Source organism: Trachypithecus francoisi, unplaced genomic scaffold, assembly GCF_009764315.1.
Source record: "Trachypithecus francoisi isolate TF-2019V2 unplaced genomic scaffold, Tfra_2.0 Lachesis_group10, whole genome shotgun sequence".
Taxonomy (NCBI): Eukaryota; Metazoa; Chordata; class Mammalia; order Primates; family Cercopithecidae; genus Trachypithecus; species Trachypithecus francoisi.
This window is the reverse complement of record NW_022681455.1, coordinates 70,338,819-70,358,212: the sequence shown is the minus strand read 5'-3', so window position 1 is coordinate 70,358,212 and position 19,394 is coordinate 70,338,819. Positions and strand designations below refer to the sequence as shown.

Genomic DNA, 19,394 nt, shown 5'->3' with positions numbered 1-19,394 from the left:
ATGTGATCTGCCCATCTCGGCCTCCCAAAGTGCTGGGATTACAGGCTTGAGCCACTGAGCCCGGTTCCTAAATTCTATTTTAAGAGCTGTGGAAATAATTGTTTAGTTTCAAAGAAATATTAAGAGTTATGATTAATATAAATACATTTGCCATATAACAAAGAATAAATAGATGTCCACTCCATTCACAAGTCGTGTTAATACGGGATGCTACACATCAAATTAGGAAGTATCTGCTAGTTATGATAGAAATTATTCCACAAATATGTATCAAGTGCTTAACATGTGCAGAAGTGCTGTTCTTATTAAGTTTTCATCTAGTAAGTCTAAAGCAGATGCTGTTCTAGGTGCTGTGAATATACTGGTGAATAGAAAACAATAATTTGTATCTTATGGCACTTCTTTATGCTGTTTATGCTGGGGACACAGCAGGAAACAAGACAGCAAAATCTTCTTTCTTGTGAAATTTAAAGTTTTAGAACAGGGAAAGAGACAATAGATCCATAAATGTAGTATGTTAAAGTAAAAGTGGGCAGAAGAGTGAGGGATTACTAATTTATACTGTGTTCTAAGAATGCATTATAAAGATGCTGACTTTTTGTTTTGTTTTGAGACAGTCTTGCTCTATTGCCCAGGCAACCTTGAACTTCTGGTTGGTTTCAAGCAATCCTGCCTTGACTTCCCAAATGGCTGTTTTTTTTTGTTTTTTTGAGGTGGAGTCTCACTCTATTGCCCAGGCTGGAGTGCAATGGCATGATCTCGGCTCACTGAAACCTCTGCCTCCTGGGTTCATTCGATTCTCCTGCCTCAGCCGCCTGAGTAGCTGGGATTACAGGCGTGCACCATCATGCCTGGCTAATTTTTGTGTTTTTGTAGAGACCGAGTTTCACCATGTTGGCCAGGCTGGTCTTGAACTCTTGACCTCAGATGATCCACCCACCTTGGCCTCCCAAAGTGCCGGTATTACAGGCGTGAGCCACTGCGCCCAGCCTATGGCTGGGATTACATTTATAATCCCAGGTCAAGTGATTCTCATGCCTCAGCCTCCCAAGTAGCTGTAACTACAGGTGTATGCCACTATGCTCTGCTAATTTGTAGAGATGGGGTTTTGCCATGTTGGCCAGGCTAGTCTCAAACTCCTGGCCTCAAGAGATCTGCCTGCCTCGGCCTCCCAAAGTGCTGGGATTCCAGGCGTCAGCCACTGCACCTAGCCTCTTTGTAACTTCTTACAACTGCATGTGAATCTACAATTAGCTCAAAAGGATTACAATTTTTTTGTGAATTAAATTGTTTTTGAATCATAGTCAATTTTATTCCAATTCTTCAAAATTTATACTCAATGTGTTGTTTCCAAAATGTAAGTCACCCTTTATATAACAGTTTTATCATTTCATCTTTCTTTTATAGTTTTAAAAAAATCTTTTCCTCATGTTTCTTCAGTAGAAGCCAGAATCTTGAGTTGCCCAGTTAGGAGCCTCTGACCTGCTATTCTCATTAAGTTTCTTCTCAATATTCATGGCCAACATCTAGCTTCTAAAAGAAAGGTTTTTGGTCTTTTCATTCACTTGCTGATAGGGTGAGACTGCATTGTTACCATAACCACAGGACCTAATTTAGAATCAATCTTGGCATCTAGTCTTGCATTTCTAATCAAATTTACAATCTACCTTTCAGTTTCTTCTGGAGTCATGTTCAATTTGTCTGCCAACATGTTAATGCCGATACACTGGTGGATGTGACAGAAAGTGTCAAATATGAAGAGATGGGCAATGTCAATGAAATTCTTAAGACAAGCCACCAAGAAGTCATTCACAAGGCACTGATTCACATTCTCTCAGCTTCTTCCCCATCAAAGTTAACATATAAGCATTCAACAGATTCTGTAATTGGGTCTTTATATGTGTAAGACTCCTGTTGAGTAACTTTAACTAGATCTTTTAGCACCTGCCAATGTTTTTGAACACCCTTGTTTGTTATGACTGCTGTAGTCAAATAGTGAAGAATGTGTGGACACATTATCTGAATTGCATTAAGATACTGTGACTGGTAAAGGAAGAGATCAATAATATCACACCTTTGGGGTGATTGAAGAAAAAACAGAGACCAGTGAATGAGCCATGCTCTCTGCTGAAGAGACTGGAGTGGAGAACTCACAGAATTATTATCTATGGTCTCTTTTAACCATGTAAGGTCTTCCATGTCTGCATCGCAATTCTGCTGTAAGATTTCAGAGGCCAGCTTTCCCCAGCGTGAACTTGCAGCATTTCTATCTGTTGCTGGAACCAACACTCTGAAAAAATAAAGATATTCTGCTGCTCCTGAGTAATTCCCACATTCATATTGGAATTTTGCATATCTGTAAAGTGTATGTAAATATTCCTGCCTAAAACCATGCTTGTCCGCCAGGCAGTCAAAGAGCATCCTACCATCCCTGGTTGACTGCATTTGCCTTGTCGTTTCTGGATCTTCAAACATTTTCACAATTAGTTTTGTTTCTGCCTGAAGCTGTTTCAGTTGTGCAACAACTGTGGTTCTTTTCTCTCTCAAAGCATGAGGAATATCATCAGAATAAAGGTTTTTGTATACATCCATAGCAAAACCTACCATGTTGGTATCACTAAGAAGGTCCAATTTACCTTATAATAATTCCTTTTCATTATATATCTCTTTTACAGAGAGAAACTCAAGGAGCGGAAAGACTAGATGCTTATCCAAAAGGTGCGTGATTCAAGTAGTTAAGTCGTACCCCGCCATCTTACCAAAAAAAGGGAGTCTGTACTCGAGAATTAAATTTTTAAAAATAGATTCAGGAGGTACATGTGCAGGCTTGTTACATGAATGTATTGTTTAATAGTGAGGTTTGGGCTTCCAGGGTGCCCATCACACAAATATTAAACATTGTACCCAATAGGTACTTTTTCAACCCTCACCCCGCTCCCATCCTTTCCCCAAAGATTAATTAAAAATAAAACAAACTCAGAATTTTAAACATTTCAAAATCTACCTTAATGTAGGTCCTAATCTTGGGACTCTTCTTTAGCAACCATACACCACTGCATTCTGTTGATAACAGAAACTGGGTACACCAGGCATGGTGGCACATGCCTGTAATCCCAGCACTCTGGGAGGCCAAGGCAGGAGGATTGCCTGAAGTTAGGAAGTCAAGAACAGCCTGGGCAACAAAGTGAAACCTCTATCTCTATGAAGAATTAAAAAAAAAAAAAAAAAGGTGGATAATTTAGACTTAAAGAGATATTTTGGTGTAAAAGGATTAACATTACATGTTCCAACTTAAAAGATCATAATTTCCTGCTTAATGACATTCATGTTAAAGTCTACTAGATATTATTTAAACATTGCCACTTCAGCTGTTCCTTTTTTTCTTGGAAACTGTTGTTTATTTCCATCAGCCTTATTTCCATCTTGTTTAAGAGCTTGTGGAAGAACAGCTTAAGGCCTCTCAGTGGTTATTCTTACCCATTCAGTGGTCTGAGCAGTGGGAGTTGCGGACCAGTCATTAATGGTAGGCTGAGTGCTCCAATCTTCAGTAGGGAACTGCTGAATAGGCACGGAGGGCACCTGCATGCCTTTAAACCATTCTGCAACCTCAGACTGAGTAGCAGTAAACTTCCACTGGAGCAGTCCATTCACTTTGAAATTCCTCCTTTTTCAGCTGCAGCGTACTCTTCCTTTTCAATCTCTTCAGGATCTCTATAGAAGTAGAGATCAGGCATGATCATGGGAGATGGTGCAACACATGCACAGAGCTTCCTGGGCCAGCATCCACTACATTAGACTCAGTGATTGAGCTTCCTTGTTGTTGCATGGGATGACAATGTCCGCATGGCTCAGAGGAGAATCTGTTATATAGAGCAGTAGTAGGTAGGTTACCATAAGAAGCCTCTGAGAGAGGCTGATAGTTAGCCCTAGAATCAGTAACCACCCAGAAGATGTGGGTAGCAGAAGATGATTGGATCTGGTTAGCAAAGGTTCCAGAAGTGAAGTGAGCAGCGATACATGTGGCTCCAATGGCAGCAGCAAACTTCAGCACAGCCCACTAGCCAGTATTCCTGCAGGATATGACACATCGCCAGCAGAAGCTTCTCCCAGGTCCTCTTCAGATTTATGATATTTGTGGACTTTGGATCCTGTTAGAATAAAAAAAAAGATTTATGATATAGATGCCCTCACTTTCATTTTTAGATGTACTACCATTTGGAAATCAAGGTTAGTGTCACCTAAGTGAGTTCCTGCTGCAAGAAATTTGAGGACATCAAGGGCTCTGGACATTGTGAAAGTTTCTCTTTAAGTTACAACAGGAATCCAGAACAGCATTGTATGGACCCCTCTCTAGGTAGCACAGAAGGCTAGATTTTTTCTTTTTCTTTTCTTTTTTTTTTTTTGGATGAAGTCTCGCTCTGTCGCCAGGTTGGAGTGCAGTGGCATGATCTGGGCTCACTGCAATCTCTGCCTCCCAGGTTCAAGTGATTTCCCTGCCTCAGCCTCCCAAGTAGCTGGGACTACAGGCATGCACCACCACGCCTGGCTAATTTTTTGTATTTTAGTAGAGACGGGGTTTCACCATGTTGGCCAGGATGATCTCCATCTCTTGACCTCGTGATCCGTCCCACTTGGCGTCCCAAAGTGCTGGAATTACAGCTGTGAGTCACAGTGCCTGGGCGTTTTTTTCCTTTTTTTTGTTTGTTATGAGACAGGGTCTTGCTCTGTCACCCAGGCTGGAGTGCAGTGCCATGATCATGGCTCAGTGCAACCTCTGCCTCCTTTTTCAAGTGATGCTCATGTCTCAGCCTCTGAAGTAGCTGGGATTACAGGCATGAGCCACCATGGCCTGGCTAATTTTTTCATTTTCAATAGAGATAAGGTTTTGCCATGTTGGACAGGCTGGTCTTGAACTCCTGCCCTCCAGTGATCCTCTGCCTTGGCCTCCCAAAGTGCTGGGATTACAGGAGCCACTGTACCTGGCCCAGATTTTATTCTTTTTTTGTTTGTTTGAGATGGAGTCTCACTCTGTCGCCCAGGCAGGAGTTCAGTGGTACAATCTTCACTTATCGCAACCACCGCCTCCTGGGTTCAAGTGATTCTCCCACCTCAGCCTCCTGAGTCGCTGGGACTACAGGCACATGTCACCATGCCTGGCTAAGTTTTGTATTTTTAGCAAAGGTGGGGTTTTGCCATGTTGGCCAGGCTAGTCTAGAACTCCTGGTCTCAAGTGATATGCCCGCCTTGCCTCCCAAAGCACTGATATTACAGGTATGAGCCACTGTGCCTGACTTAGATTTTATTCTTATGCCTAATCCATTTGTCTGTCTTTGGCTGAAAAAGGATTATGTCCTTTTGTACTGAGTATGTCTCTGATATGCAACAAATGATTGGATATTTTAATCTATTCAGGATTAATTGGGGCTGAAAACTTTAAGACCATCTACTAGGCTGTGTTATTAGGCTAGGCTTTTATATTATCTAAACACTCCCTACCCCTACCACCTGTCAGTAATTACCTTTTTTTTTTTGAGATGGGGGTCTTAATATACTATGTTGTTCAGGCTGGTGTGCAGTGGCTAATTCACATATGCCATCATACCCTTCTACAGCCTTAAACTCCTGGCTTCAAGTGATCCTCTGCCTCTGCCTTCTGAGTGGCTAGGAAAACAGGTGTGTGCCACTGCACCCAGCTCAAAGAAAACTTTTTTTTGTTTTTTAAGACGAAATCTCACTCTGTTGCCCAGGCTGGAGTGCAGTGGCATGATCTCAGCTCACTGCAACCTCCGCCTCCCAGGTTCAAGTGATTCTCCTGCCTCAGCCTCCTGAGAAGCTGGGTCTACGTGCATGCATCACTGTGCTCAGCTAATGTTTGTATTTTTAGTAGAGATGGGGCTTAAGCATGTTGCCTAGGCTGGTCTTGAACTCCTGACCTCAAGTGATTCACCCACCTTTGCCTCCCAAAGTGCTGGGATTACAGGCATGAACCACCATGTCTAGCCCAAGAAAACTGTTTCTGATCCTCTTTTCTGATAGGGATGGAAGAGAATACTTACTTTTCCAGATCAGTGAATGCATATCTCATATCTAAGGTTGTGTTAATCAGTTTCTAATAAAAAAATACCCCACCTGGCACAGCAACTGCAATTAGTGCCACCACTTGGTTGAGTCTGCAGCAGTTCACTGCCATCTTCTCGGATCCATCTGATTTTTGCAGGCACCAGAGTGGTGAATTAAATGGAGATATGATGAAGACTAACCCTATCCTTTAGGTCTTTAAGGGTGCCACTAGTTTCTGCCATTCCCCCAGGGATGTAATATTGGATTTGATTTGGTCTTGATCAGGAAGATGGTGGTGGCAGTTTCAGAGGGCTTCATCAGCCCTTCTCCACTCTATTTTCACCCCAGAGGAGTAGAATCAATATTAGGGTTGTGCCAGCTGCCAAGAATCTCCATTCCAAGTATACATTTGGAAGCCGAGAAAATGATCACTAGGTAGGTTATGGACCCAGTGGGCCCACTGTGAGCTAGATCTTAGGACTCCATTTATTACTTGACCCCGTATGTCCTCCCTGTAAGAGGAGTGGGAGATGATGCTGAGTCTACATGTATCATTGTCAACTGGGACCTTGTGTCCAAGAGTCTATGATGTTTGGGTATTTCTATTTTCCTAGTGTATATTACCTTAAGTAAACGACTGTAGTTTCCTTTGTGGAAAGGAATAGGGAACCATTACTATGTACTGCCATAGCATTGCCAGGTCCTTCCTCCTGGGGATCTGACCTCTCCTTTAGTCATTGAGTTTCAGATCTGGAAACTGGCGTATGTCTGGAAACTGAGCAAGGGAGCATGAGACTACTGCTTCCAGCCTAATCATCTAGCCTTGATTTCTTTGATGTACAGATTGAATAGCACCCTTGTTGGCTGCCCAGATATTTTTCCTTAGTCATTTCATAACCCTCTAGTAGTCAGGTCCCTCTGTGAAACTGACTTGCCGCTTGTTATGATGATTGTGTCTTTCTGGCATCTGACGGTTAAGTGGCCTTGACTGGCCTTTGGGGGATAGTGGCTATCATCGCAATTGCTATTAGAGACCAGTTTTATCATAGCATCTCCTACTGTAAGTCCTGGCTCTCAGAGAAGAGCCCCTACTGAACTTAGCGGTGTTGGTGACATTCTCACTAGAATATTTCTTATTGCTTTGATAAGTAATACATTTTCTGGGTCCTCTTGTGGATTTTCCAACTATTTGCAGTATATAGTCTATAGCATACTCACGTCTCCGAGCCTTTTCATTCATCTACCTTTTGCTACAATTTTGGCATTTCTACCTCACTTAGTGTGGGCCATTGGTTTTTCTATGCTTCTGGGAGCCATCCTGGTAGTAGGATTGCATCATCTTTCAGGATCCTGGTCAGGGCATTAAATCCCGAGACCAATATCTGGTCCTTTTTTTTTTTTTTTTTTTTTTTGAGACAGACTCTCACTCTGTTGCCCAGGCTGGAGTGCAGTGGCGTGAACTCGGCTTGCTGCAACCTCTGCCTCCCAAGTTCAAGTGATTCTCCTGCCTTGGCCTCCCGAGTAACTGAGATTACAGGTGCAAGCTACCATGCCCAGCTAATTTTCACTATTTTTAGTAGAGATGGGGTTTCACCATGTTCATCAGGCTGGTCTCAAACTCCTGATCTCAAATGATCCTCCTGCCTTGGCCTCCCAAAGTGCTGGGATTATAGACGTGAGCCACCATGCCCTGCCCCATCTGGTTTTTTAAAAGTATATATTGCTCTCTGTCATAACACATTCTGTATGCTCATCTTTGTAATTATTTTTAGAGAACAGAAGAGGTGTGGGTCTCAGTGCTTAGCTGATCAATGAAAAGTTGATTTGTTAGTGACACCATCCGTTATCTCAGGTATAAATGAGGGAATCACTTCTCTTTATCATCAGGTCCTTCTTTTTCTTCATAGTTCTGAATTTTCGTATAGTTCAAGAAAAGAAGTCCTCAAGAGCAGAGAATCTGAGAAATGAATGTGATTAGTATCTAACTACCACCAATATTATCTTACATAAACTATATGGAGACTTTTTTGGAGTTGAGTTTTTCCTTTACTGACTTAAACAAAAACCCACACAAATGAGTGAATTCATTTAGGACCAAGCAAGGAAAAGTAGCTGTTATTCCCTGACACACTGCTATGGTTTGGCAGCAGGATAAGGCTGGGAATGGGTGTAGATTTCTCACTGGCTACACAGATGGGTTCTAAGTCTTGCCTTGTTGAGTGGATAGTTTTGCTGAATCATGTGGATAGATAAGCTTAATAGTTTTCCCCTTTGCCCTTTGCCTTTCTAAATGTGATTATAAGAAATGTGCTTTGGAAACTAGCATAAAGGAGAAAAAAGGCCTTTCCAGTTTGTCTTTTAAAGAACAAGCTGGGAATGGAGTTAAGCTAAGATTGAGCTCCATCTGGTGGCTAACTTTGATCAGTTCTTGGAACTAGGAACTGACCAAAATCTGGAAAGCCATGATTCTTCTAAAAATAGAAAATGGGCCAGGCGCAGTGACCACACCTGTAATCCCAGCACTTTGGGAGGCTGAGGCAGGCAGATCACTTGACGTCAGGAGTTTGAGACCAGCCTGGCCAACATGGCGAAACCCTGTCTCTACTAAAACATATAAAAATTAGCGGGGCATGGTGGCAGGTGCCTGTAATCTCAGCTACTCGGGAGGCTGAGGCAGGAGAATTGCTTGAACCCGGGAGGCAGAGGTTGCAGTGAGCTGAGATCGTGCCACTGCACTCCAGCCTGGGCTACCGAGCTAGATTCCATCTCAAAAAAAAAAAAAAAAAAAAGGAAGAATCATGATAAGCATGAATAAGGCATAGAGGCCAAATCAGCAGAGTCAGTGTGCAGTCTCAAAGAGGGATTTTTGCCAAGACTTTAACAAACTACGGAAATTTAAACAGTGGGATATTTATAATGCAAAGTAACAGACATGCCGAGGGCGATGGCTCACACTTGTAATCCCAATACTTTGGGAGGCCGAGGCGGGCCCATCACTTAAGGTCAACAGTTTGAGACTAGCCTGGCCAACATGATGAAACCCCATCTCTACTAAAAATACAAAAATTAGCGAGTGTGGTGGCATGAGCCTGTAATCCCAGCTACTCAGGGGGCTGAGGCAGGAAAATCGCTTGAACCCAGGAGGCAGAGGTTGCAGTGAGCCGAGATTGGGCCACTGCATTTCAGCCTGGGTGACAAGAGCGAAACTCCATCTAAAAAAAAAAAAAAGCAAAGTAACAGACACAAAACTTCACAGGCAATCCTTGAATCTTTTCAAGATTCAAAGAAGGTCAGGAAGGGTGGATAAGCCTGATATCCCAAGAGAAAGGGCAGCTTTAAGAGCATACCTGGACAGAGAGACAGGAGTTTAAGATTACTAAAATCTGCCTCCCTGAGAGCTCAGAGGCCAGAGTTTTTATAGATAATTTGGTGGGCAGGGAACTAGGGAATAGTTGAAGATGAAATCTTAGGGGTGTGGAAAATGGTCCTTGTGCACTAAGCGCACCTCTGGGTGGGGACCACAGGACTGGTTGAGTCAGGAGTCATGCGCCCTGGTAGGGTATGTCAGTTGCCAGAATGCAAAACTGTGAAAAACAATTCAACAGATCAATCTGAGGTTCTACACTAGTGATCTTATCTATAAGAGAAACTGGGGAAGTCACAAATCTTGTAACCTAAGGCCACATAACTTCTGAGCAGTAAGGGATTACAAAAACTACACCTACATTTTGGCAGAAGGCAGGCACTCCATAATCCTAATATTGTGGGTTTTCATTAGTCTTACAAAGGCTATTTCAGTCCCTGAACAAGGAGGGGATCCGTTTTAGAGAGGGACTATTATCATCCTTGCCTTAAAGTTAAACTAGAAATTAAATTCCTCCTAAGGTTAGTTTGGCCTATGCCCAGGAATGAATGTGAGGAGAGCCAGCCCGTGAGGCTAGAAGCAAGATGGAGTCAGCCATGCTAGACTTCTCCCATAGTCATAATCTTTGCATTATTAGGTGGTTTCAGTGTGCTGGAGAGGATGAAGGGTGGAGTGGGAAAGTACTGCAGGAATCAAAGAGGAAAGAATGGGGCTGGCATGGTGGCTCACGCCTGTAATCCCAGCACTGTGGGAGGCGGAGGCAGGAGGATCACCTGAGGTCAGGAGTTCAAGACCAGCCTGGCCAACAGGGTGAAACCCTTTCCCTACTAAAAATACAAAAATTTGAACCTGGGAGGCAGAGGTTGCAGTGAGCCAAGATCACACCACTGCACTCCAGCCTGGGCGACAGAGCAAGACTGTCTCCAAAAAAAAAAAAAAGAGAAAACCAGTGAGATAAAGATTCAACTCCAAAAATTACAGAAAACAGAATGATCCTAAAGAAACAAAAACTAAGGCCGGGCGCGGTGGCTCAAGCCTGTAATCCCAGCACTTTGGGAGGCCGAGACGGGCGGATCGCGAGGTCAGGAGATCGAGACCATCCTGGCTAACACGGTGAAACCCCGTCTCTACTAAAAACTACAAAAAACTAGCCGGGCGAGGTGGCGGCGCCTGTAGTCCCAGCTACCTGGGAGGCTGAGGCAGGAGAATGGCGTGAACCCGGGAGGCGGAGCTTGCAGTGAGCTGAGATCCGGCCACAGCACTCCAGCCTGGGTGACAGAGCGAGACTCCGTCTCAAAAAAAAAAAAAAAAGAAACAAAAACTAAGGGCCAGGCGCTCACACCTGTAATCCCAGCACTTTGGGAGGCCTGGGAAGGAGAATCACTTGAGGTCAGGAGTTAAGACTTGCGTGGATCACTTGAGACCAGCCTGGGCAACAAAGTGAGACCCTGTCTCTATAAAACAAAACAGCTAAGGAAATAAAAGATTAAAGCAAAAGCCAATGGAATAAGAAACAAAATCGGATAAACAAAACCAAAAGCCGCTTCTTTAAAAAAAAAAAAGTCACACTTGAGTTCATACAGTTAAAAATGAATAATTAAATAAATGAGGTAGAATAGACACATCTCCCATGCAGAACTTCAAATAATTTATGTAGGTACTCTGTCTTCATGGAGGTGGAGCATAACTCCCGGTTCCTTCATTAAAATGTGAGCTATACGTAACGACTTCCTGCAAAAGATTAAGGAAAAGGAAGGGATAAGTAACTTTACAGTGGAGAGGACTGACAGACTACTTCAGCCTGATGATCAAGGTCAACATAAAAAGTGAAGTCATGTTAATAGCACGTACCTCTGGTATGTAGCTGCCCGGTGGGTTCACCTTGCCCATTTCCTAGACAGAGCCAATTTATAAAGACAGGCAAATTGTAATAGAGAAAGAGCAATTCACGTAGAGCCGCCTGTGCAGGAGACCAGAGTTTTATTATTACTCAAATCTGTCTCCCGAAGCATTCAGGGATCAGAGTTTTTAAGGATAATACGGTGGGTGGGGGAAGGACAGTGTGTCGTGTTGATTGGTTAGGTCAGAGATGAAATAATAGGGAATTAAAGCCTCTTGCACTGAGTCAGTTCCTGGGTGAGGGCCACAAGATCAGATGAGCCAGTTTATTGATCTGGGTGGTGGTGCCAGCTGATCTATCAAGTGCAGGGTCTGTAAAGTATCTCAAGCACTGATCTTAAGAGCGGTCTAGGGAGGGGCAGAATCTTGTAGCCTCCAGCTGCATGACTCCTAAACCATAATATCTAACCTTGTGGCTCATTTGTTAGTCCTACAAAGGGAGTCCCCAGGCAAGAAGGAGGTTTGTTTTGGGAAAGGGCTGTCATCATCTTTTTTTTTTTTTTTTTTATGAGACGGGGAGTCTCGCTCTGCCGCCCAGGCTGGAGCGCAGTGGCACAATCTCGGCTCACTGCAAGCTCCACCTCCCGGGTTCACGCCATTCTCCTGCCTCAGCCTCCCGAGTAGCTGGGACTACAGGTGCCCGCCACCTCGCCCGGCTAGTTTTTTTGTATTTTTTTAGTAGAGACGGGGTTTCACCATGTTAGCCAGGATGGTCTCCATCTCCTGACCTTGTGATCCGCCTGTCTCGGCCTCCCAAAGTGCTGGGATTACAGGCTTGAGCCACCGCGCCCGGTCTCATCATCTTTGTTTTAACCTATAAACTAAGTTCCTCCCAAAGTTAGTTCAGCCTAAGCCCAGGACTGAACAAGGACAGTTTGGAGGGTGAAGGGGTGGCCTGCCCCTCCACACCTGTGGGCGTTTCTCCTCAGATGGAACAAGAGATTTGAGAAAAGAAAGAGACACAGAGACAAAGTATAGAGAAAGAAAAGTGGGCCCAGGGGACCGATGCTCAGCATACGGAGGACCCGTGCCGGCACTGGTCTCTGAGTTCCCTCAGTATTTATTGATCATTATCTTTACTATCTCCGAGAGGGGGATGTGGCAGGACAATAGGGTAATAGTGGGGAGAGGGTCAGCAGGAAAACGTGAACAAAGATCTCTGTGTCATAAATAAGTTTAAGGAAAGGTGCTGTGCCTTGATGTGCGTGTATACAAACATCTCCACAAACATTTCCGTGCATTACAGAGCAGCATTGCCGCTAGCATGTCTCACCTCCAGCCCTAAGGTGGTTTTTTCCTATCCCAGTAAATAGAACATACAATCGGGTTTTACACCGAGACATTCCATTGCCTAGGGACAAGCAGGAGACAGATGCCTTCCTCTATCTCAACTGCAAAGAGGGCTTCCTCTTCTACTAATCCTCCTCAGCACAGACGCTTTATGGGTGTTGGGCTGGGCGGCGCTGGGGGACGGTCAGGTCAGGTCTTTCCCTTCCCACGAGGCCATATTTCAGACTATCACATGGAGAGAAACCTTGGACAATACCTGGCTTTCCTAGGCAGAGGTCCCTGGGGCCTTCCGCAGTGTTTGTCTCTGGGTACTTGAGATTAGAGAATGGTGAGGACTTTTAACAAGCATACTGCCTTCAGGCACTTGTTTAACAAAGCACATCCTGCCTAGCCCTAAATCCATTAAACCTTGAGTAAACACAGCACCTGTCTCTGCAAGCACAGGGCTGGGGGCAGGGTTACAGATTAAGAGCATCTCTTCAAACAGAAAAATTTTTCTTAGTACAGAACAAAATGGAGTCTCTTATGTCTACTTCTTTCTACATAGTCTGATGACTCTTTCTTTTCCCCACAGAAGTTAGAAGCAAGATGGAGTTGGTTAGATCTTTAACTGAGTCTTTCACTGTCTCAGTTATAATTTTGCAATGGCAGGTATAATGTGATAAAAATGGCACTTACCTCTATGGTCTTCCTTCTCAAAACCCCTAATCCCAGTCTAATCATGAGACTTCAAACTCGACTAGAGTGGAATTTTTTTTTCTTTTTTTTTTTTTTAAGGCAGAGTCTCACTCTGTCACTCAGGCTGGAGTGCAGTGGTGTAATCTTGGCTCACTACAACCTCCACCTTCCACGTAGAAGCAATTCTCATGCCTCAGCCTCCTGAGTAGCTGGGACTACAGGCACGTGCCACCATGCCCGGCTAATTTTTGTATTTTTACTGGAGATAGGGTTTCACCACGTTGGCCAGGCTGGGCTCGAACCCCCAGCCTCAAGTGATCCACCCACCTTGGCCTCCCAAAGTGCAGGGATTACAGGCGTGAGCCACCGCACCCAGCCTAGAGTGGCATCTTAAAATATACTTGACCAGTATGCCTCAAAACTGTCAAGGTCATCAAAAACAAACAAAGTCTGAGAATCTGTCACAGCTAAGAGGAGCCTAAGGAGATACGATGACTAAATGTAATGTGGTATACTGTTTGGGCTCCTGGGGCAGAAAAAGGACCTTAGGTAAAAACTAAGGAAATCAGAATAAAGTATGGGCTTTAATAAGATGTTAATAATAGGAAAAACTGGGTGTGGGGTAAATGGGCACTCTGTACTATCCTCACAATTCTTCTGTAAATCTAAAACGATTTTTTTTTTTTTTTTGAGACGAAGTTTCACTCTTATTGTCCAGGCTGGAGTGCAATGGCGCGATCTTGGCTCACTGGAATCTCTGCCTCCTGGGTTCAAGCGATTCTCCTGTCTCAGCCTCCCAAGTAGCTGGGATTACAGGCGCCTGCCACTACGCCTGGCTGATTTTTTACAAGTAGAGACGGGGTTTCACCATGTTGGCCAGGCTGGTCTTGAACTCCTGACCTTCAGGAAACACTGGGATTACAGGTGTGACCCACCACACCCAGGCGTTTTTTTTTTTTTTTTTTTTTTTTGAGAGTCTCATTCTGTCACCCAGGCTGGAGTGCAGTGGCATGAGCTCGGCTCACTGCAACCTCTGCCTCCTGGGTTCAAGTGATTCTCCTGCCTTACCCTCCTGAGTAGCTAGGATTACAGGCGTGTGCCACCATGCCTGGCTAATTTTTCTATTTTTAGTAGAGACAAGGTTTCTCCACGTTAGGCTGGTCTTGAACTCCTGACCTCAGGTGATCCGCTTGCCTTGGCCTCCCAAAGTGCTGGGATTACAGACAGGCACCACGCCCATGAGTCACCACGGCATGAGTCACCATGCCCAACCAAAAGTTTTAAAGGATGTGCTTTAGGAAGAAGATATATGATCACAGAAGGGAGTTCTGGGGAAAATGCAGACTGACAAGATTTAAAAAGCTATTAAAAAAGAAATTAGGTTGGGCATGGTGGCTCACACCTGTAATCCCAGCACTTTGGGAGGCCAAGGTGGGCAGATCACCTGAGGTCTGGAGTTTGAGACCAGCCTGACCAATATGGAGAAACCCCGTCTCTACTAAAAATACAAAATTGGCTGTGTGTGGTGGCGCATGCCTGTAATCCCAGCTACTCAGGAGGCTGAGGCAGGAGAATCGCTTGAACCTGGGAGGTGGAGGTTGTGGTGAGCCTAGATCATGCCATTGCACTCCTGCCTGGGCAACAAGAGTGAAAAGAAAAAGTCTCAAAAAAGAAATTAAAGATAATTGTAATTCACAAACAAATCACATAAAAGATTATGTTTGGCTGGACATGTTGGGTCATGCCAGTAATCTCAGCACTTTGGGAGGCTAAGGTGGGCTGATCGCTTGAGCCCAGGAGTTCCAGACCAGCCTGGGCAACATGGCAAAACCCTCTCTCTACAAAAAATAAAAAACAAACATTAGCCGAGCATGGTGGTGCATGCCTGTGGTTCCAGCTACTTGCGAGGCTGAGATGGGAGGATCACCTGATCCTGGGTAGGTAGAGGCTGTAGTGAGTTGTGACTGTGCCACTGCACTCCAGCCTGGGTGACAGTGAGACTGTCTCCTCAAAAATAAATAAAGTAAAAAAGGATATGTTTAACCTTTATTAATTTTAATTTGAAGGAGGGTAAGTATCTGGGTATTATTTCTTCTATTAAGTGTAGGACTGGCTATCACATTTCTCTAACTATAAAAGTAGAGAAGGGTGGATGTAGTAAACTGTGAATAGGCCAAAGGAATGCAGAAAAAGTAGGAACTACACCAAGAACAGGAATGATGAGGAACAATGATGATCACATAGAAAATAACAAAATAGAAAGAGGGCCCAACAGTACCTCACAATAATGATAAATAATACCTCATCTTGGCCGGGCAAGGTGGCTCACTTGGGAGACCAAGGTGAGGGGATTGCATAAGCTCAGGAGTTGGAGATCAGCCTGGGCAACACGGCAAAACTCTGTCTCTATGAAAAATACAAACATTAGCCGGGTGTGGTGGTGTGTGCCTATAGCAATAGTTACTCGGGGGACTGAGGCAGGAGGATTGCTCGAGCCCAAGAGGTCAAGGCTGCAGTGAGCCATGTTTGCCACTGCACTCCAGCCTGGGTGACAGCGACACCACATCTCTTAAAAAAAAAAAAAAAAATCTGTGGTCCCATGTTATCATTGAGGCAAATGGAGAAAAGAATTTCAATCAATTTTCCCAATTATTAATATGCAATTTTAGCAGAGACTTTTCTTGATACTGTAGAGCATATACAGAGATTTATATACAGTCATATGGCCATATAGTTGACTTGGTTTTTTGTTTTTGTTTTTTTTTTGAGATGGAGTCTCGCTGTGTCGCCCAGGCTGGAGTGCAGTGGCGCGATCTCGGCTCACGGCAAGCTCCGCCTCCCGGGTTCACGCCATTCTCCTGCCTCAGCCTCCGAGTAGCTGGGACTACAGGCGCCCGCCACCTCGCCCGGCTAGTTTTTGTATTTTTAGTAGAGACGGGGTTTCACCGTGTTAGCCAGGAGGGTCTCAATCTCCTGACCTCGTGATCCGCCCGCCTTGGCCTCCCAAAGTGCTGGGATTACAGGCTTGAGCCACCGCGCCCGGCCCCAGTTGACTTGGTTTTTTATTTTCACTTTTATTTTTTGAGACACAGTCTCACTCTGTCACCTAGGCTGGAGTGCAATCTCAGCTCACTGCAGCCTCCACCTCCCAGGTTCAAGCAATTCTCCTGCCTCAGCCTCCAGAGTAGCTGGATTACAGGCGTGTACCACTCTGCCTGGCTAAGTTTTTTGTATTTTTAGTGGAGACGGGGTTTCGCCATGTTGGCCAGGCTGGTCTCGAACTCCTGACTGCAAGTGATCTGCGAGCCTTGGCCTCCCAAAGTGCTGGGATTATAGGCATGAGCCACCGTGCCAGATTGACCTGGTTTTTATTCATTAATACCACATTGCATTAATGAAGGCTAACTGGTTGATAAATATGCAATCACTGTAACAGTCAATCATCTAGTGTTTAACTGTGTATCTAGGGTCTCAGTAGTAGAATAGAGATTTATCATCCATGCCAAAAAGGAGTTTGTAGTCAAGTGTGAGAGCATGTATTCATATGAAAAGTGACAAGGAGGCAGGAAAAACGTTATTTGATGTTCTCACACCGTCCTCATCTGTAAAATTGGTGTACAGTAGTGCCCCCTTATCCTTGGGAGATAGGTCCAAGACCTCCAGTGGATGCCTGAAACCACGAATATAACTGAACTCCATATGTACTGTGATTTTTCCTATGCATACATACCTATGATAAAGTTTAATTTATGTTAGGCACAGTAGAAATTAACAATAAAACAAAAAACTTACATTATACTGTAATAAAACAAAAATCATAATGCAAAAATTCATAATGAAAAAGTTGAATGGATTTAGTCACATAAAAACATCAACATTTGTGATACTGAAAAAGTACTATAAATAAAAGTAAAACCAAATGAAAACTGAAATTAAAAATAAAGAGCTAGGGCCAGCCTATGGTGGTTCATGCTTGTAATCCCAGCATTCTGGGAGGCCAAGGCAGGAGAATTGTTTGAGGCCAGGAGTTCAAGACCAGCCTGGGCAACATAGCGAGACCCTGTCTCTAAAAATAAAAAAATAAAAAGCTGTTGTAGACTAGTAAGAAAAAGAAACACATCAATAGAAATATAGGCAAAGGACATGAGAAGGCATTCTGGCCAGGCGCAGTGGCTCACGCCTGTAATCCCAGCACTTTGAGAGGCCGAGGCAGGCGGATCACTTGAGGTAAGGACTTTGAGACCAGCCTGGCCAATGTGGCCGTGAAGCACCGTTTCTACTAAAAATACAAAAAAAAAAAAAAAAAAAAAAAAAGCTGGGCGTGGTGGCTTGTGCCTGTAATCCTAGCTACTCGGAGGCTGAGGCAGGAGAATTGCTTGAACCCGGGAGGCAGAGGTTGCAGTGAGCCAAGATCGCACCACTTCACTCCAGCCTGGGTGACAGAGTAAGACCCCATCTCAAAAAAAAACAGAACAAAAAACCCAAGAGAGAGAGAAAGCATCTACAAAAGAAACACAAATATTTCACAAAGGTATAAAAAGATACTTAACTTCACAAACAATAAAAACCATAAAACCTGGCATATACCAAAACCTAATTCAGTGATTTTTTTATTTTATTATGTTTTTTGAGACATGGTCTCCATCATACAGACTATAGCACAATGGCTGGTGTGATCACGGCTCACTGCAGCCTGAACCTTCCAGGCCCAAGTGATCCTCTTGCCTCTGTCCCACCTACTGCTACCTTGTAGCTGGGACTACAGGTACATGCCAACATGCCTGGCTAATTTTTAAGTTTTTTTTATAGAGACAAGGTCTCACTATATTGCCCAGGCTGGTTTTGAACTCCTGGGCTCAATGAATCTTCCTGCCTCAGTCTCCCGAAGTGCTGGGATTACAGATATAAGCCATTGCGCTTGGCCCAAGTGATATTTTAAAGTTTTATACTAACTGATAATGTGTGTTTTTTTTTTTTGGAGACAGAGTCTTGCTCTGTCGCCCAGGCTGGAGTGCAATGGCACAATCTTGGCTCACTGCAACCTTTGCCTCCCGGGTTCAGGCGAATCTCTTGCCTCAGCCTCCTGAGTAGCTGGGATTACAGGCGCATGCCAACATGCCTGGCTAATTTTTGTATTTTTAGTAGAGATGGGGTTTCACCATGTTGGGCAGGCTGGTCTGGAACTCCTTACCTCAGGTGTTCCACCCATCTCTGCCTCCCAGTCTTGAATTACAGGCGTGAGCCACCGCACCCGGCCAGACTTTTTCTTTTTTTTTTTGAGACGGAGTCTTGCTCTGCCGCCCAGGCTGGAGTACAGTGGCCGGCTCTCAGCTCACTGCAAGCTCCGCCTCCTGGGTTCACGCCATTCTCCTGTCTCAGCCTCCCGAGTAGCTGGGACTACAGGCGCCCGCCTCGTCGCCCGGCTCGTTTTTTGTATTTTTTAGTAGAGACGGGGTTTCACCGTATTAGCCAGGATGGTCTCGATCTCCTGACCTCGTGATCCGCCCGTCTCGGCCTCCCAAAGTGCTGGGATTACAGGCTTGAGCCACCGCGCCCGGCCGACTTTTTCTTTTTAACTGTTAAGGAGAATGGAATCAGTTTGTCAATGTTTTAACACATAAAAATTTAATTTATAGAGCTTATTTTTTCAAAACTAGCATTAATGAAAGAATAAACAGGAATGTTCTTCCTTATTTACAAAACTTCCCTGGGACATTATCCTAGCTACACCCACTTAATACAAAAAAATTGAAAAGCTAAACCAACCTTTTGTAATTCTTCACCTTTTTTCTTCATGTGGGAGCAAGCAAAGAAAGCTTTCTTGGCAATCGATACCAATCCCTAGGTATATTTTACATTTACTTTTTATTATAACTCATTTGGAATCTTTAAACAAGTTTCTAAAAGTGACTTGTCTAAAAGTGAATACAGACTACAGAAAACACTTGCTGCCTTTTAGCAACAGGGGCAAAAAAGGACTCAGACAGGGCCTCGGAGGCCAAGGCTACTGGACAGCTTTATCTCACTGCACTGAGGTGTGGATCACAGTTTACAAAGTTGTTTTTTTTGAGATTGGGTCGCCTTCTGACCCCAGGTTGGAGCG

General features: G+C 44.2%; 1 protein-coding gene and 1 pseudogene across 2 annotated transcripts in view; one reads left to right on the top strand and one right to left on the bottom strand.

Annotated features, from left to right (window-relative positions):
* The window catches only part of KHDC1 (KH domain containing 1), a 69,187-nt gene that overhangs the window by 18,288 nt on the left and 31,505 nt on the right, over window positions 1–19,394 (top strand). Inside the window, exon 2 of the mRNA XM_033217660.1 lies at window positions 2,676–2,718. Coding sequence (XP_033073551.1) covers window positions 2,676–2,718 — 43 coding nt within the window. The remainder of the gene's footprint in view (window positions 1–2,675; window positions 2,719–19,394) is intronic.
* LOC117087444 overlaps window positions 1,417–19,394 on the bottom strand; it is a 28,971-nt pseudogene continuing 10,993 nt past the window's right edge. The window contains exons 2-3 of the transcript XR_004438815.1: window positions 4,018–4,148; window positions 1,417–3,860 (exon numbers count right to left, since the gene is read on the bottom strand). The product of XR_004438815.1 is annotated as a eukaryotic translation initiation factor 3 subunit E-like (transcript). The remainder of the gene's footprint in view (window positions 3,861–4,017; window positions 4,149–19,394) is intronic.